The sequence below is a fragment of the Lytechinus pictus genome, chromosome 5 (genome assembly GCF_037042905.1).
Source record: "Lytechinus pictus isolate F3 Inbred chromosome 5, Lp3.0, whole genome shotgun sequence".
Taxonomy (NCBI): Eukaryota; Metazoa; Echinodermata; class Echinoidea; order Temnopleuroida; family Toxopneustidae; genus Lytechinus; species Lytechinus pictus.
In genome coordinates this window covers 15,807,008-15,825,910 of record NC_087249.1, presented here as the reverse complement: position 1 = coordinate 15,825,910, position 18,903 = coordinate 15,807,008, and the positions used below count along the sequence as shown (strand labels likewise).

At 36.3% G+C, this 18,903-nt stretch overlaps 1 protein-coding gene across 1 annotated transcript in view; it reads left to right on the top strand.

Annotated features, from left to right (window-relative positions):
- LOC129262365 (ovostatin-like) overlaps window positions 1–18,903 on the top strand; it is a 39,818-nt gene that overhangs the window by 14,059 nt on the left and 6,856 nt on the right. Inside the window, exons 14-25 of the mRNA XM_064099885.1 lie at window positions 87–245; window positions 2,797–3,066; window positions 3,565–3,634; window positions 3,933–4,068; window positions 5,269–5,485; window positions 5,908–6,049; window positions 6,903–7,006; window positions 8,821–8,872; window positions 9,826–9,918; window positions 10,455–10,627; window positions 11,084–11,332; window positions 17,542–17,616. Coding sequence (XP_063955955.1) covers window positions 87–245; window positions 2,797–3,066; window positions 3,565–3,634; window positions 3,933–4,068; window positions 5,269–5,485; window positions 5,908–6,049; window positions 6,903–7,006; window positions 8,821–8,872; window positions 9,826–9,918; window positions 10,455–10,627; window positions 11,084–11,332; window positions 17,542–17,616 — 1,740 coding nt within the window. The remainder of the gene's footprint in view (window positions 1–86; window positions 246–2,796; window positions 3,067–3,564; window positions 3,635–3,932; window positions 4,069–5,268; window positions 5,486–5,907; window positions 6,050–6,902; window positions 7,007–8,820; window positions 8,873–9,825; window positions 9,919–10,454; window positions 10,628–11,083; window positions 11,333–17,541; window positions 17,617–18,903) is intronic.

The window sequence follows — 18,903 nt, the reverse complement described above, 5'->3', positions numbered from 1 at the left end:
GGCCTATGGGGGCCTTGGGTCAATCTTATAGCCCTGAATCAGCTTGCATCATGTGGATCTCTTCTCTCTGTTTCCTTGGATTCTAGGTCCATATCCAGGTCGCTGACGGGCAGAATGCTCAACTGGAACCAGGCGCGGAGACAAGCATCGAGATCGTCGCATCCCCTGGCTCACTTTGCGCGGTCGGAGTGGTTGATCAAAGCGTGCATCTCCTGGGAGGCAACAACCAAATTCAGACGTCTGATGTAAGACAAATTGTGCCCTACACTGTGTGTGTATGCGAGGGATTTGTGTGTGTTTGTGGGGGGGGGGGGGTGTTTAGGGTATGTGTGTTGGGTGGTGGTTAAGACTTATCACATGAGTTCAGATTCAACTTTGAAAACTCTACCGTGACTTTTTCGGATACTTGAAATACCGTAATTCCATCGAATATACAAAGTTTGCTTTAACGTGTTTAAGGTGAGTTTTAATCAAGGTCTACTATTTAATCTTTTGTTTACTTGCAGCTTCGCTCTTATCTACTCGAAATGTATCTTAATTAGACTAATTGCAAAGTGAAAAGTATTATCGCTGCTGCTGGCCATCTTACTTAACTCATACTTATGTAGCCTTCCGATAGGAGTGGGACTAGCAATAATTATCACCTGATGTCCAGTTATTCCAAGGTATCTAAACGTTATTTCTCAAGAAACACTGTCTTATCTGTTGCTATCCTCGGTGTCCCGCAAGAAGGGATCTAATGCGCACGTGCTATTTTCGAGAAAACGCGTGTTATGTTTTGACCTTATTTTTGTGCTCTTGGCAGCTAGTGTATCATTTTCAGTCCTAATTCTCAAACTTTCTGACAAAGCATTTTTTTCTTCATTGGTATTTTGTGATTTTATGTAAAACACTCTAAACGCTTTCTAATCTTAAGCATGAATACCGTACGCCCTTTTCCCGATAGCGCGAATCGGTCTATGCGCGTAAGCACGTTAAACGAAGATTTGTCTTTTTCCAGGAACGAAATGCGTAGCCCAGTTCCCAGAGAAAAGACGCTTCTATGTGCGTAAAATTTGTTTGAAAGTTTTTGCTTATTACGTCATATTGACGTCACTTATAGGTTTGAGAATACCAAAAGAAATTTCATGACATGCGTTTTCTATTTCAGCAATAAAAACGATTAAAAAATATGTTTTTAATAAAAAAATGTCGATAACGGCTTTTCTTCGGGAAGGTGACGAATTGTGCTACCGAGTGAAGGAAATGTAGGTTAAAGGTCAAGTCCACCCCAGAAAATTGTTGATTCGAATCGATAGAGAAAAATCAAACAAACATAACGCTGCAAATTTCATCGAAATCGGATGTAAAATAAGAAAGTTATGACATTTTTAAGTTTCGCTTATTTTTCACAAAACAGTTCAATGCGCAACTCAGCGATATGCAAATAAGAGAGTCGATGATGTCCATCACTCACTATTTCTTTTGTTTTTTATTGTTTGAATAATACAATATCTCAAATTTTACAGATTTGACAATAAGGACCAAATTAACCTAACCATAAACTGTTAAAATAATGGTAATTGCACATGTTCAGGGAGAAAATAAACTTTGTTTCACTTGACAAGGAAGAGAAAATTAGAATATTTCATATTTCATATAATAAAATACAAAAAAATAGTGAGTGGGTGACGTCATCAGTCTGCCAATTTGCACACCGACCAGGATGTGCATATAACTGTTTTGTGAAATTAAGCGAAACTTTAAAATGTCATAACTTTCTTATTTTACACCCGATTTTTATGTAATTTTCAGCATTTTGCTTGTTGGATTTTTCTCCTTTTTTTCAAATCAACTTTTTGTTGGGGTGGACTTGTCCTTTAAGTAAGTATTTTAATCATCACGTTCATTGTGTGTACGTACGCATGGACACAGCATATGAATGCCCATTATAAATAAATGTCGATAAATCTAGATTTTTATTCCAGAAAACTGATAGTGCATTTTCGCACTCACTGCGCACACGTTTTCTATAACGCTGATAATTTTTCGTAAAAAGCCCTTCAATGACAAAATTGAAAATCAGTGAATCAAAACAGGGGTGTCGTCTTGGACTCTGGTTCATTGGGCATATCCCTGGTCAGACAACACATATTTTCTTCACTCCTCACCTCTCTCTCCATACATCTCATATTCCCCCTCTCTGTCTCTCTCTCTCTCTCTCTGTATTTCTCTCCCCCTCTCTCACATATCATTTTCTTTTTCTTTTCTCATTCTGAGTCTTACTTTGATATGTATAATGTCAATTTTGTTTTCTTTTATTTTGTTGTGATGATTATTATAATGAAATGTTTTTATTGACCGGTGATCTGATGTTATGAATTAAGTGTTTCATGAATGTAGATAACAATGCAGAGCCCTGTGGAAGACCAGCGATTTTTTTATGAACATTTTGATTGTATTTATTGTGAAATTTGACATATTTTTGTATAAAGCTGAACAGGCTACTCTGGATAAAGATTTGCAAAAATAAATGAATGAATAAATAAATTAATTAATTAAACGACACATTTGCAATTTTTCTTCCCGTCCGAATCTTCGGACGACCTTTTGTCCCAGCGACTTTCGTCAAAACCTCTCAGCTGTCCATTATTTGTGACATGACTTGCATTTTCAAACGAATTGGTGCGTTGTATAAAGCGTCTGCGTATTAATTGCGAAAATGCACTAATATCCAGAATGATTGAAATGAACCAACACTCGCATATTTAAATTACCCCCAGTTAATTTGGGCAATTTCATTTTTTTCGTGAACAGGTAGTTAGTTTTCTAAATACATTCCAGTTGAGCCCTGGTGACAACCAGAATCCACCTTGCTTGGACAATCCTACTATTGTTAACGAGAATACAGGCGAACCAGAACCATTGCCGCAACCGATACGTCTGGCGGAACCGCAGGTAGCACTTCAAGAAGAAGAATTTATCGCGGTAGCTCGTAAGAAGCGGCAGGTGGCGTTTCCATTTTTCCCCTCACCTTACCAAAGGGATCCTTATCCGCGCCATGCTGATGTCACGAAGGAATTCGAGGTCAGTGAAATGTCACAGTTCAATTTCATTATGTCCATTTATTTATTTCAATTTTGATGAAAAATAAGTGTATGGTGAAATACTCATTGGTCATTATAGCAGATAATCAATACAAAAACACATACAGTAGTTAAGATTACACATACATATTATAAATGAGCAATAGGAAAATAAAAATATATCAGAAAAAGGATGGCATTGTTGAATTCCACCACTTCCAAAAAAATAACACTTCTGGGGGGTATTCTGAAACCCAAAAGTTTAAACAGTTATTTAGTCCACACGTCTATGGAATGCCACGCATCGTCTTTACGATAATTTATCATATAATTAGTTGAATATAATGATATCCATATTATCCTAAACTTCGTGTTTCAATTCAAAAACAGTTTAGGAAACTTTTCTCTATGAAATTGGCTAATTTGACTTTGTGAATGAGATGGCAACATCGCTTGGTAATTCCAATTCCCCACCCCCTTTTTTTATTCTGTGTTTCAGCAACTTGGTCTTGTACGGATGTCAAATATTCAGATTGAGACTAGTCCATGTGTGCAACCGGAACCATTTCGTAAGAAACGTTATTTAAGTTATAAAATAACCCAAGGGAGGCGTCCAACAATATAAATTTCTAGGCATTCGTACTTTGATCACCGACTCCTAGCCAACTTATGAGCAATGAAAGCTCACCCAAGGAAAGGAAAATATTGGTCCTGTAGTTCAACGTAAAGCATGACATTCACTTCGATCTCTATCTCCTAAATCATAATAAAATAAAGCGCATAATGTGATAGTATGGATAAGTCGTTATCAGACCTTTTTTTTTCATTGACATCATACGCATATTGTGTTTTTCTTTCTACATACAGCATATTACCGGTCCGCGCAATTCGCATTTGCTCAAGCCGACTCTGCAGTAGCTTTTGCTTCTGCAGCCTTGTCTGCTGGTCCAGCAATTCGCACGTATTTTCCAGAAACCTGGCTTTGGTATTTACAACCTTCAGAGTAAGACATTGTGCTATTTATCTTGATTAAAAGCCATGTTTATATTTGAAAATTTTCTTCAAGACCGTTATCGTACTTTTATCTTTGGAGAGGGCATTGTAACGTACTGGAGGCCTTACCATTTTCAGTAAAACAAATGATGTAGTGTAGGCCGATGTTCATAGCGGATCACGCAAATTTGTGGTACTGTTTCAACACCCTTGTGTCTTACCGTACATCACCTCACATTGTTATGATATTTTTACACTCTTTTGTGTCATATTTATACCCAAAAGTGTGTCATATTAATACTCAGGGTGTGGTCATCAAGGGACACCAACCGTCTCATGATAGACGGTTCTACTACTATGTATAAGCCAAGGTCGAATCGATTTTTTTACCCATGCCATACATGCAGAAGTATAATTAGTGGTAGTTGTAATGGATATCATGATGGTGGTGTAAAAGAAGAAGAAGAAAAGAAGAACACATAGTAGTATATAATAGCAGCATAAATAATAGTAGTAGTAGTAATATAAGTAGTATAGTAATAATAGCCGTAGTAGTAATAATAGTAGTAATAGCAGTAGTAGCAACAACAGCAGTAGTAGTAGGAAAGGTATATAGAAGTAGTAGTAATAGTATAAGTAGTAAAGTAATATTAGCAGTTATAGTATCATTAGTTGTATTATTATAATTAGTAGTAGTATTAATAGTAGTAGTAGTAGTAGTATAATAGTGGTAGTATGGTAATAGAAGTAGTAGTAGCAGCAGCAGCAGGAGTAGTAATAGTAGTAGTAGATTAGCGGTGTTCATCAGGGGCCGCGGAACAGTTTTCAGAGTGGGGGGGGGGGGGGGCTGAGCCAAAAGTGAGGGGCTGACGTTGCAAAAAATCACAATCATATGAAGCCCCCCCCCCCAGCCCCCTGCTTCCACGGCCCCTGTTCATGAGGTAGTACAAAGAGGCGGACGAGTCGTGGCGCCAACACGAAGTGAACTGAAAAAAAAGGGTGTATGGGTCACAACATGGTTAACGCAATACGTTCCAGCACCACTGTTTAGGAGTACATGTACATAAATTATAATTGAGTAATGTGACAGTAGTTGTTGAAGAAGTTAGTATTAGAAGCAGTAGTAGTATTCGCATTATAGTCTGACAAAGAGGTGGATTTGTGTACATGTAATTTATCTTGGTTTCTGGCAATTTTACCATGATTGAAGGGAATCTCCAACCGTAACTGTTCCTGATACCATAACACGATGGGAAGGTAGCGGGTTCTGTATCTCTCCAGAAACTGGTTTTGGAGTCTCCAGTCCCTTTTCAGTGACAGCCTTCAAGCCGTTTTTCGCTGATTATGTTCTTCCATACTCCGTCATACGAGGCGAGGAGCTTGAATTCCAAGTCACTGTCTTCAACTACCTGAACAATTGCTTGCCGGTAAGTAAATTCGCCGCCTAGCAGGGAGAATGGTGGCATTTTGTGCACCAAGAATACTTGGGAGCGGCTAGCATGGAACGTAGTTTAAAATGTTTGAACAAGTGTTTAAAACCTTAAACAGCAAAGCTTAAATTATGACATTCATTCCTCACTAAATAATGGTAACTGTTAAACAATTGTAAGGTTAATATATTAAACGGCGTTGTGGGACGTTAAAAAAATCATGTATAAAAATCATGAAATTGATATTATTTCATGATTTTTATGACTTACACAACCTTCATTACGATTTTTGTTCAATGAAGTCAGTTTTAACTTGCCATTTATCTTCGATTTCATGAAACCTTCATTGCCGATATTCGTTCAACGACGTCAAAGTAAACTTAACATTCATATTTGATTGTATTTACTCTATAATAAAGGTTAAGGTAACTGTGACTCGGTCTGATGACTTCGAGATCACGGATGGCTCCAACGTCCAATATTCCTGTGTATGCACCTCGGCACCCAGTCCGGTGATATATAACATTAAGCCCACAAAACTGGGAGATGTAGATCTTGAGAGTAAGCAGAATAGCTTTACATGTTGCATTTGAATTCACCAGTTTTTCATATGTGGCATGCTCTTTGTGAAAACATACCTATTCCGGGGATGTTTCACAAAGATTTAAGTATTACTTACGAGTCGCACTTAAACATGTTAAATGCCTAAATTGCGTGCGGTATAAAAGGCATAACCAGTTTGGTCAGATTCTGCAAAGAGGTTGCGCACTATTGAGTATTGATCAGGTATTGATCAATTAGATTGCGCCAGGGGCGGAAATCTCTCCCAAAAGGTAGGAGGGACAAGGGGGTGGAAAATTTGACAAGCAAAAAAAAGAAAAAAAAAGAAAGGTTATCATCCCAAAAGTAAGGTCATCTCGTCCTAAATACCAGTTTTATTTCGATTTTGAATGATGTATTTCTTACCATCATAAAAGACCAAAAATAGTAGAGGGGGTATTTGATATTGTGTCCCCCTACAATTTTGAGTAGGGGGGACACGTCCCCCCTGGGATTTCCGCACATGAATTGCGCGTTGCATTTGAGATACGCATCGGCATTTGAAATTAATAGAGCAAAACGGGTTATACATAAAACAACCAAACGCAAACTTGCATTCACAGCTAAGCCCGTAATGTTTGCCGCGATCACGTTGCCTGTAAATCTGTAAGAAACATATTATTACTATTATTAGTAGTATTATGGTAATTATTTGTATCATAATTATTATCATTATTATGGTATTACTATTATTATTTGTATTATTATTATTATCATTATTATACCTACAAACATATGTAGTGAAACAAACTACATATAATTCTACTCCCTGGTTATCAATTCTGCACTCTGCTCAAATTTATCTTTCTATCAGCGACTGTGGTAGTGGAATATGACCAGTCTATCTGCACCGAGCTGCAACCAATTGAATTCAATGTAACACACAGCGATGGACTTCGTAAACCACTTCTTGTAGAGGTAAGGGGAAGCAAGTTAATCTTATTTCAAAAATATAGTTTCTGCATTTTGTACATTTTCTAAATTTTGTTTACAATGTCTTTATATTATCTTTGATTGTAGGCTGTTTGTTTTCCTTTTTAGGAGGCTGGGTGTACTAGAATATAACTACCTAGCTCCTTGTTTTATTTTATTTTATTGTTTTTTACATTGGTCATCATTATTTTCGTGACGTCACAGATAATGAGTTTACCTTATGTTTCTGTCAAAGCACCGTTTAACGTGCTTATTAAAACGTTCTATTGATTGGGCCCATCTGGACAACAATGTTCAGAAACTGGAACGTTGCATGCGTTCGAACAAAAAAAAACACGTACCAGTTGTCACATCTTTTGTACTTTCTTGTCATTTGCAATCCAGATTTTACAGAGAGTATCGTACCGTGATTTAGAAAACGACATGTATATAAAAAAAACCAGTTAGTTCTTTGGCCACTCAAATGTTTATTCAAAGTTACTCAAATTTTACTCCTGATGAAGTCGTAGGGAACGTCGAAAATTTGAGTTACTTTGAATAAACATTTGAGTGGCAAAAACCCCATTAACTCTCAGATTTGTTTCGTTATTGCACGAAGCCAATACGTGAAACAATAAGATATATTTTATCAATGAATGTGTTAATTGTAGCCTTTCTGTGGTCTTGCAAGAAAAGATCAAGGTGCATGGGAAAATACTGTCCCCCTTTCCGGCATATTTTTTTATTTTTGAATGCAAAACAGAAATAAGCAGTAAGAGGAACGCAGAAAGTGCATTTGATTTATGCTGCTACAAACAAAACAACGACATAAATGAGAAATCAAATAGTGTATAAAGTATAATATATACACTTTTAATTCGCCTTGCATGCTGTTTTAGATATCTTTTAGGCAATGACATCGTAATTGATGAAAGAACTGTAAATTTGCAAAAATATACGGTAGGATATAAACAAGCAGGGATACGTTATCTATTACACTTAAATATTCTTCAATAAGAAGAAATGTGATTTCGCTTTCAAAAGACATGACCATTTCAAATAATTGATCATTTTGCTTCATGAATCCTACTGCTTCCCTGTATAAAAATGTAAACGAGCGAGCGAAGCGAAAAATTTTTAACTCTCTTTTGTTTTAAATCTCCACACACATATGCGCACCTAGGTTACAACACGCACACACCATGCACACCCTCAGGGAAAACTCGGGCTGTTCTCTCTTTCTCTATCTAACATACACAAATGAGCTCCCACGCAAACTCACGCACTCATTCTTTTACACACACACACACACTTTATTTTACTTTTTTAATACGTGCACACGTTGGTTTTAATGATGCATGAAGCATTTTCGTTTAATTGATGCAATTAGATAAAAGAGCAATGTGGATGAAATTGCCATAGTCAAGGGCCGTGCCGGGAATCGAATCTTGTACACACAACACACACGCAAACCTACACACTTATATCCCTCTCTGTCACACACAAACAACCGCACATCCACGCGCTTTATCTCAGCTCTCTATCAGCTCTCTATCGGCTCTCACGCACATACGAGCACACACGCACTCTCCCTTTATCTCTCATGCCCAAACCCATTCTACCATCATGATGAAATTAAGGGACTTTCCCTCTGTCTCTCTCTCTATCACGCACATAAACAAGAACCCACGCAAGCTCACGCACTATAAGTCCCTCACACTCACACTCGTGCACCCTCGCACAGTCAATATATGTTTCACTCACACACCCTTACCATGCTTAGCCCATTACTATCAAAAGTATTACTTGTTTTCTTACAGCCTGAAGGTGAAGAAGTCGCTGAATCTCGGAGCTTGTACTTCTGTCCCTCAGGTAAATGTTATGAATTATTTGGCGGTTATGGCCTTCCACCCCAAACCAACAGTAAGACGCCCAAAACAGGGGCTGCGAAACGGTTTTCAAAGTGGGCGGGGGCTGAGCATGCAAAAAATCACAATCATATGCTCATTTTTACGTTTTTGGAAAAAAAAGTGGAGGGGGGCTGAAGCCCCCTCAGCCCCCCGCTTCCGCGGCCCCTGCAAAATGAATTTTGAGATGTGTATTGAGCTTGAAATGGCTCAACTCTGAGATATGCACTGTACAACCTGCAAAACTTCCATATCAGGAAATGAATGGTGTCAGAGGAACTCTTGTATCTCATCTTTATCAACTTCACAATTTCAAACTAAGAAAAATTGCTCTTACCTATTATGGCTATAACTTTCGAAAACCAATTTAATGAAACATTCCCTGGTAAATTATTGTTGGTTTGGGGCTGGCTAGTCATATTTAGGATAAATATTAAAACAAGATAGGAATTGAGCAATTGTGTATTTCTTAAAATCAAGTTTCTTTATTCGAAACATTTTTAAGGGGGGTTCTTAAAGTCATATGACGTGGTAAAATGTCATATCTACTAACCCTACCACAGTCATAACATTTCATGGAAAGTGTCTCACGATGGATAATGAATTCTATCATAAAAAGGCACGATTTTGATAGGATTAGAATCATTTTTCATTGACCTAATGGATGATATGAAACTGTTCCACTCTACTTAACGAAATCATGTTCAATCAAAGTTACTCACATTTTTGACATTCCCTGTCATCAGGAGTAAACTCCTAATGAAAACCGCATAACGTCGAAATTTGAGTAACTTTGAATAAACATCTGATTGGTAAAGAATATTCCCTTTTGGATTTGTGTTTGATATACTGATGGTAAGCTTTGTAAAGGTAATTTTGTTAAAAGTGTACAATGTGTTTTGCCCATTTTTCCTTTAGATGAAGAGGATGGGGAATTCCGTCACGTATTTGAAATTGGATTTCCGGATCATTACGTTGAGGGGTCTGGCAGAGTTATTATCCAAGTCACAGGTAAATAAAGTTTTATCATTCCAGGAGGAAAATATCGAGCCATTTGGCAGCAGAAAGCATTTTGGGCCTAATTGGTCACAAGAATGCTGCCAAAAATGACTATATTAGCTCACCTGTTTGCAAGGGCGACACTCGGGGATTTTGAATAGATGACAAGACGATCACAATGAATGTGACATAATTTCTCTATTTGAACAGTGTAATCTCATGTTAATTTCTAGTATGCATTTTTTTGCAATCTTGGCGATTGTGGGAACGTATATATTATTGGAAAAAAGCATTAGAAATGTATTTTATAAATACTTTCTTTAAAGGAGTATGGGTTACTGGATCGCAAAAACATGAAGTTTATCCACATTTTTATTTTCTTTCCAGCGAAGAAGATTTCTTTGTATTGGGAGCACAGCATTGATATGTTGTGTATCTATGTGGACCATTGGTATTAGCGATCAACTCAATTCTTTGATACCGAAATAGGCATATTATTCACCTTTTGTGACAAGTTGTACTTTCACTTTTAATCCTATGTGGCATAGGGGACATTCTGGGCAATAGTCTGACGAACATTGACCAACTCTTAAGGATCCCTTACGGATGCGGGGAGCAGAACATGATTGGGTTTGTCCCAAACATCTATGCTCTCCTTTACCTACGTGCGACAAACCAAGATGATCCAACACAAATCAACAAAGCCAAGAATAACATGGTGGTATGTGCAGCGTTTCTTGTTTCTGTTACTACCTTAATCCCTATACTTAACGATCCTATGAATATTTAGGATTGGCTATTAATAGCCAATCTGTTCTTCATCGGGGTCCCTATAAAGATGAAAAAGAAGCGAGCAAGGGAACAATAATGAATCGAATTTGTATGCAGAAAACGAATATGATGACAAAGACAAGAAATTTCAGAACCATAATTCATGAAAACAGAGGGGACTAAGGAAAAAAAAACTCAAGTAGATGGAGAATACAGGAAGATGAAGAAGAATGAAAAGAGAAATAATTAAAAAAAAAAGCAACAAAAAAAGGTAAAAGGGAGGACAAGAGATAGTAAATAAAAGATGACATAAGCAAATGTTCTTAAATCAAAGAAATCACAGAATAAAATCTTCAAGCGTAGGCATTGTATATCAGGCATCTGCCCCAATCTCTCATCTTTACAGCTCGGTTACCGGAAGCAGCTAAACTACCGTCGTAAAAGCGGTTCCTACTCTGCGTTTGGCGACAGGGACGAATCTGGGAGTGCATGGCTGACAGCGTACGTAGTGAACTCTTTTGCCCAGGCCAGCAATTTCATTACGATCGATCCGAACGATCTTGCAACAAGCATCAGATGGTTAAACACGACACTTAAAAAAGACGAAAACCAATGCTTTCTTCCAAAGGGCCGAGTTATACACAAAGAGATGCAGGTACGTCAACTTGGGGGCAGGAGATCAGTATCTGATCTTAATGCTTCGATCATCCAAGGAAATATTCCTTATAAACCTTTTTTCCTTATAGACCCAGGGTTATTGTAAAGAACGTAAATAGTTACAAATATCGTTCATTTTAAGGGGATTCCAACCTTGGTCCGATGTTGTTCAAACTTTTTATTTGTCTTACTTTTCCTACGTTTCCTATAAAAGCAACATTTTCATTTTAGGATGAATTTCTCTTTGACTGAGGTAAAGGCATATCTAGGAATTATTTGTTCAGGCCCCGCATGTGTCACGGCTTCAATTACTCCGGTTGCGATCTTTCTTGTTAAGACAAATGATTAATAATGAACTAAGAGTATAATAATGTCCAGACACACCAACATGATAGTTTCTAATCTAAACAATAATATGACATTACAAATAACGCGATAGTTTTGATTGGCCCGTAGTCGGTGTGACATAGCCTTCAACATACATCAGAAGCAGAGCAATTCTGACCGGCTATTCTTTTAAAATATCATAAGGAAGTTTTGAAAGGAAATGACAATAAATACTTCACGTCTAATACTTCGGACAATTAACTTCATACTAGCACATATCATACCACACCCACACACATCGATCTTCTCAGACATCATTATAGTGCACATTTTTCCTTACAAAAAGAAAAGTTCCAACAGCCATCACTCTACAATTTTTTTTAATTCTGAACACATGTTCGCTTACACAAAAGCAATAGTGATAGCTGCAATGACAGAAACAGAATAGCAAACTCTATCATTGCCAGAGTTGTGATAACATTTACCACATTATGGACAAATCTACACCCAGGGAGGTCGGTGAGCAATTTAACCCCATCCATGTCTACCCTCCAGAATCTTCTTTAACATATTTAAGACTTGTAGTGTGAACACTGGAGCGTTTTTCCTGAACCAGCCAAATGTTTAGGCATATCATTTATATGTTTTCTTTTTTTACTTTTGTACACTTAATAATGTAAACAAATGAAAATGTATACATTTCTTAAGCGATGATATTTAACTCTATAGCTTTCACACATTCAACAGTGTGTAGATATTTTCACACTATGGACACATCGACAGTGTGGCTGTCCACAGCGTGTTCACGGTCATGATGGTCGACTATGTGAATGCTCAAATTTAACAGTATGTATGTGATTTCACATTGTGTTTCACAATTAATGTGAACAAACTGTGGCGCACACTGTAGACCGGACTGTAGCACATTTCATTCTTTCCTGTATAGTCTGGTCTGTTAGCGAAATTATGTGGACACGGTGGACAAAAGCATGATTTTTTCTCCAGACCTTTGTTTATGTATAAGAATTAAAAATGGGGTATGCTCCAAAAAATCTGGCTGCAGGAACAGTGAAAAAATGGGTGAAAATGTCAGAATTTATGAGTTTAGATTGGTCTGATATATAGACTAGCGCCAGTGCAAAACTCAATAGTAGTGCATTATTTTGCATTGGTTTAGTTCTTAAATTCAGACCCTTTTTGAACAGATGTTCTGTTTGTCCTCACATCTCAATGCACCAAATATCTGAATGCAGATGCTAAACAAGCCGAAGGGTGGCGGAGGACTTGGTGGAGGGGGTTGAATGTTGGTGTGTATGTACATATTTTGGTCTTGGGGTAAAGATGTGCAAAACACATTTTTGCATGTTTTGGAATTGGTGTTGCCATGGTAACAGTGTATTATGGCAAAATAAGGTAAAAATCTTGCAGTTAGAACTACTTCCTCTGTTTTCATCCGATTCTCATGAAATTTGGCACACACATTGTTCTTGATGTGAAGATGTCTAAGACACTTTTGTGTTTCTTTCAGAAATCTCGTTGCCATGGTAACAACATGTTATATGGTGAAAATTGGGAAAAAACTTACAATTCAAACTGCTTCATCAGTTTTCAATCAATTCACATGAAATTCGGCACACGCATTGGTATTGAAGTAAAGATGTACAAGGCACTTTTTTGTGTGTTTCAGAAATTGTGTTGCCATGGTAACAACATATTATATGGCAAGATTTAGGTAAAAACCTTGCAATTTGAACTACTTTATCAGTTTTGAACCAATTCTCATGAAATTTGGCTCACACATATTTGCCTTGGGGTAAAGATGTGCAAGAACCATTTTTTTGTGCATTTGTCAGAGAGTGCATTGCCATGGTAACCACATATGATAGCCAGAAATGCAGGAAAACTCATTGTGGATCAAACTACTTCCCCTGATTTTAGTCAGTGCTCATAAAAGTTGGAAGAAATGTTCATCTTGGGGTAAAGATTCATATTAACTTCTAAATGTCTTCTCTGCATTAAAATGTTCACTCCAGAGTGTGGGGGTATTAATCACCTTCAGTAATATTTCTAGGTTTTTTGGGGGAGGGGCGGGATTGGTCCTTAAAATCTGACATCAAAATAAAGAAGGTTAAAGGCGGTGGCTATTAGGAACATAAAAATGATAAACACTCTTAAAATAAGCATCCCCTCAAGGGCATAGGCTGGGGGTACACTGGGTGAATGTGAAACCTTTCGCTGAGGCAGAGGAGTTCCAACACTGGCAAGCAAAACGAAATGTGTACCCCTTCTACTTTCAACAGCTGATTTTCCAAACCTTAGTTCCACCTCCCCAAGATGTGCACCCCTCCCCATACCACTTTTAGTTCTACCTCCCCATGCTCAAACCAGTCTACGCCTTTGCCCCTCAGTGGTCTTTGCATTTTTAAAGCGAGACATTACTCCTTTTTTTTTTTTGGGGGGGGGGGGGGTCTTTAGAAAATGACCTCATAAAAGTAAAAGTTAAAGGATTATGACTAGGAACTTAACCCCCCCCCCAAAAAAAAAATAGGGGGCTGATATATTTTTTTGAGCAGAAAATTGCCCCCCCCCCTTAAAAGGTAAGAAGAGTCCTTTGCACTTCAGACCATTCATTTGAAGTTTAATGCATTCTGATTTGATAAAAAATTGTTTACTTACCCGATTAATCATTGTTTATTTATATTCTCCTACTCAGTCTTTTATTCATATTCCGTTCCTACCCTTTCTTTTTAACTTTATCACATCACTCTTGATTTTGAGCTTCACCATACCATCTCTTTCTGTTTCCTCTCTCCTTTTTTTATTCTCTATTTTTTCTGACATATTTTAAAGTGTACCTTTAATCATGCAACTAATTATAGAAATATAAATATATACAAAAATCTCTGCACTTGTTTTAGAAATTCACTTGCAAATCCATGACTCAATAACATACCATATCAAAAATATACATATGTGCACAATAGATTTTAGCCTTCTATTTTCTTTCAATTGATTTTTTCAGTATATTTCTGTGACAGCCCTTGCTTTATACATCCTACATCTCCCATTGTCAAAAAATAAATATTATGTTTCAGTAGCAAAATTGTCGGATGCAAACTCTGACTATCATTAAAAAAATGCAAATAATTTTCCATTGGAGTAAAGACAAACTTATTCACTGTTCATTGAGCAAAAATTTAATGATGACTTTTATTTCTCTACATATAATCATATTCTAGTCATATCCCTTTCAGATGGTGGTAACTGCAGGAATGGGAAAACTCAGTGATAAAACTAAAATTTTCAGAGGATTTACGGAAAATAACTAAATCCATTTTTTTCAAGCAACAGTTATTCCATTCTGAATGCTGCAACCTTGTTAATATGAATTTGATGCACCTTTACCAAAATATAATATCATGACAGTCATTTCTTCAATTCTTTAAACTAGACATTAAATATTGCTTATAGTATTATTTAGGACAGTGTAGCCAAAATGGAGTTTAAAAGATTATGAAAAATATGAATGTCAGGTATTATATTTCGGAGTAGGTGTAAGCATTCAAAATGGAATAATTGTTGCTAGATAATAATGGATTAAAATAGCAAAGAAAAATGTACTTAGAGAGGGAGACAAAGAGGGGGAGAGAGGAAACAAAACAAGAATATATGGTAAAGATCAAAAGTGCAAAAAGTGATGTAAGAAAGTCAGAGTAGGAACTGAAATGAACAAAAACTGAGTAGAAGCAAAATAAAAGATTGATCAATAATTGGGCACCGGAAACGATCTTTTATCAAAGCAGAATGTTTTAGGCTTTAAATTAATATGCTGAAGTGTAAAGGATTTTTCTTCCCCCTTTTTTTTTTTTTTGGGGGGGGGGTTAAGTTCCTAGTCGTAATAATTTCCTTAAATTACTCTTTATGTGGCAATTTTCTAAAGCCCCCCCCCCAAAAAAAAAATGGAAGGGGTGCTTTTTTCAAGAGTGTTTAAGTTCCTAATGGTCATATGGTCATGGCCTTTAACCTTCTATATTTTTATGTTGTCAGTTTTTAATTACCTCCTCTGCCCCAAAAAAGAAGCTATAAATATTATTGAAAGTGATTAATACCCTGCGCTATTATATGACGTTAAAGGGGAATCCAACCCAAATAAACACTTGTTTTTAGAGGAAAAATCAGACAAGTTTATAGGTCAAAGTTTGAACAATATCGGACAAACCATAAGAAAGTTGTGAATATATAAAAGTTGTAAACATTGGTAATCACTATACCCATGAAGACTTCAAATTGGCCGCATATGTGATGTCATAGTGATGTATTAAGGCAAGGACCACTCTTCCATGTACTGGAATAATTGGCTAAAATGTCTTTTTCAAAAGTTTTACAAATTATATCTTTCTTTCATGAGGACATAAAACAATATACTACTAGGTTCATATTACGGCCCTAATGGAATAGGGATTTAGGAGAAAACCAAATATCCTGATAATTAAGCACAAGGCCTATGGGAAAGTTGTCCTTGCGGCCTCGCCCCTTGTCATAATTTACTTACCCAGTTGCCAATTTGAAATCTACATACTAGTAGTCTTAATTTTAAAGCAACCATAAATTTTGCTTCCGATTTCTTTCAAACTTTCACCATTCTTATGTTTCTCCTTTTCCACACAACATTTTATGACCAAGGCTGGATTCCCCTTTAACACTGAATATGAATCTTTACCCAAAATGAATATTTGTGTCAAATTTTATGAGCACAGGCTGAAAACTGAGAAGTGGATTGATCCACAATGAGTTTTCCTGCATTTCTAGCTATCATATGTGGTTACCCTGGCAATGCACTTTCTGACAAATGCAAAATAAAGGTTCTTGCATATCTTTACCTCAAGGCCAATGTGTGAGCCAATTTCATGAAAATTGGTTCAAAACTGATGAAGTAGTTCAAATTGCAAGGTTTTTACCTAAATCTTGCCATATAATATGTTGTTACCATGGCAACACAATTTCTGAAACACACACAAAAAGTGCCTTGTACATCTTTACTTCAATACCAATGTGTGTGCCGAATTTCATGTGAATTGATTGAAAACTGATGAAGCAGTTTGAATTGTAAGTATTTTTCCAGTTTTCACCTTATAATATGTTGTTACCATGGCAACAAGATTTCTGAAAGACACACAAAAATGTGTCTTAGACATCTTCACCTCAAGACCAATGTGTGTGCCAAATTTCATGAGAACCGGATGAAAACAGAGGAAGTAGTTCTAACTGCAAGATTGTTACCTTATTTTTGCCATAATACACTGTTACCATGGCAACACCAATTCCAAAACATGCAAAAATTTGTTTTGCACATCTTTACCCCAAGACCAAAATATGTACATACACACCAACATTCAACCCCTCCACCAAGTCCTCCGCCACCCTTAGGCTTGTTTAGCATCTGCATTCAAATATATGGTGCATTGAGATGTGAGGACAAACAGAACATCTGTTCAAAAAGGGTCTGAATTCAAGAACTAAACCAATGCAAAATAATGCACTGCTATTGAGTTTTGCACTGGCGCTAGTCTATATATCAGACCAATCTAAACTCATAAATTCTGACATTTTCACCCATTTTTTCACTGTTCCTGCAGCCAGATTTTTTGGAGCATACCCCATTTTTAATTCTTATACATAAACAAAGGTCTGGAGAAAAAAATCATGGTTTTGTCCACCGTGTCCACAAGTAGGGTATTTTTGACGCTAACAGACCGGACTAGTAGGGCTTTACATATCTCTATCAAACAATGTAACATACGTAAAACGACATATTTATATCCTTCAAATAATTACATATGGCGTTCAAATAAATCCATTTGCCTTTCCATATGTCTACAGGGAGGAGTGAATGACGAAGTGACTTTGACAGCTTATATCCTCATCAGCCTAATTGAAGCCCACGGTTCAACCGAGGTATGTTACTGTGTCCTTGTCAGTCTTAGCAGCATGCAGTTTATAGAATTTCTTTTTAATATTTTCTTTCAATCCACAATCAATGACTGGTTAAAAAGAAAGATGAACAAAGAAAAATGAACATGCCTATTATGACTCTGAGAAATATATCCTGGGATCAAATTAAATATTTAGCATTCTTCAGCTAGTAATGGAAACAAATCACTATATATGAATATATCAATGAACAACTATATCAATGACAGTTTTTTCGAATAAATCAAGAAAATTTAGCATTCTTCAGCTAGTAATGGAAACGAATCACTATATATGAATATACCCAGAAGGAAAAACCAGTTCCACTGGACCAGTTAGACCAGTAGAATTTTAACTGGTAACTCTGGAAATTGGAACATCGGTTTACTGGTCTAACTGGTCATACTGGTCCAGTTTAAATTTTACTGGTCCAGTTAAAAATTAAACTGGTCTTGAATTACTGGAATTTTATACTGGTCTTGTTTCTGGTGGTCGTTAGTGGTCTCACTGGTCTTCATACTGGTATCCAATTCAAGCTGGTCTTTACTGGTATTTTCTACTGGTCTGACTGGTCCTAGAACTGGTCCTCGTACTGGTCTTACTGGATCAATTCATTACATGCATTTGGTTTGTTATATACCATGGTCAGTGAAATGTGATGGAAAAGATGGTTAGTAAATTAATCTTTCTGCTGTTATTTTAAATGTGATATATGAAATTACATATTTTCATTGTGAATTAGTTCACACAATTATTTGGAAAGTTTTTAAACAACAATGAGTGCCATTGCAAGGATATTCCTTTCTAAATCCTGATTTTTCTTTTTAAAATAGGAAATATGCAAATGAGGTAAACCACGTGATCAGCATCATCAGAATTATTGGTATTACTGGTCTTGACCAGTTCAATTTCAAACAATGAATTACTTTAGACCAGTTGACTATATCAGAGGAGTATATCTTGCTTTGATGTTAATCATAAGGAAATAATTATTTTAATGATAATGTTGATAATTGATAATTATGATAATATTAATAATAATAATTACAATATCAATAACAATGATAACAGTAATAAGAATGATAACAATGATCATAATAATCATAATAATAATAATTATGATAATTATAAGAGGAATGATGATAACAATGATAATGATAATAACTTTCTCTGAATTGCAAGATTCATTTTCCATAATTCATCAAACGATCTGACTTGAAATAAAGTCATTATTTATTGGACCAGTAACACCAGTTTGATGAAAAACAATTT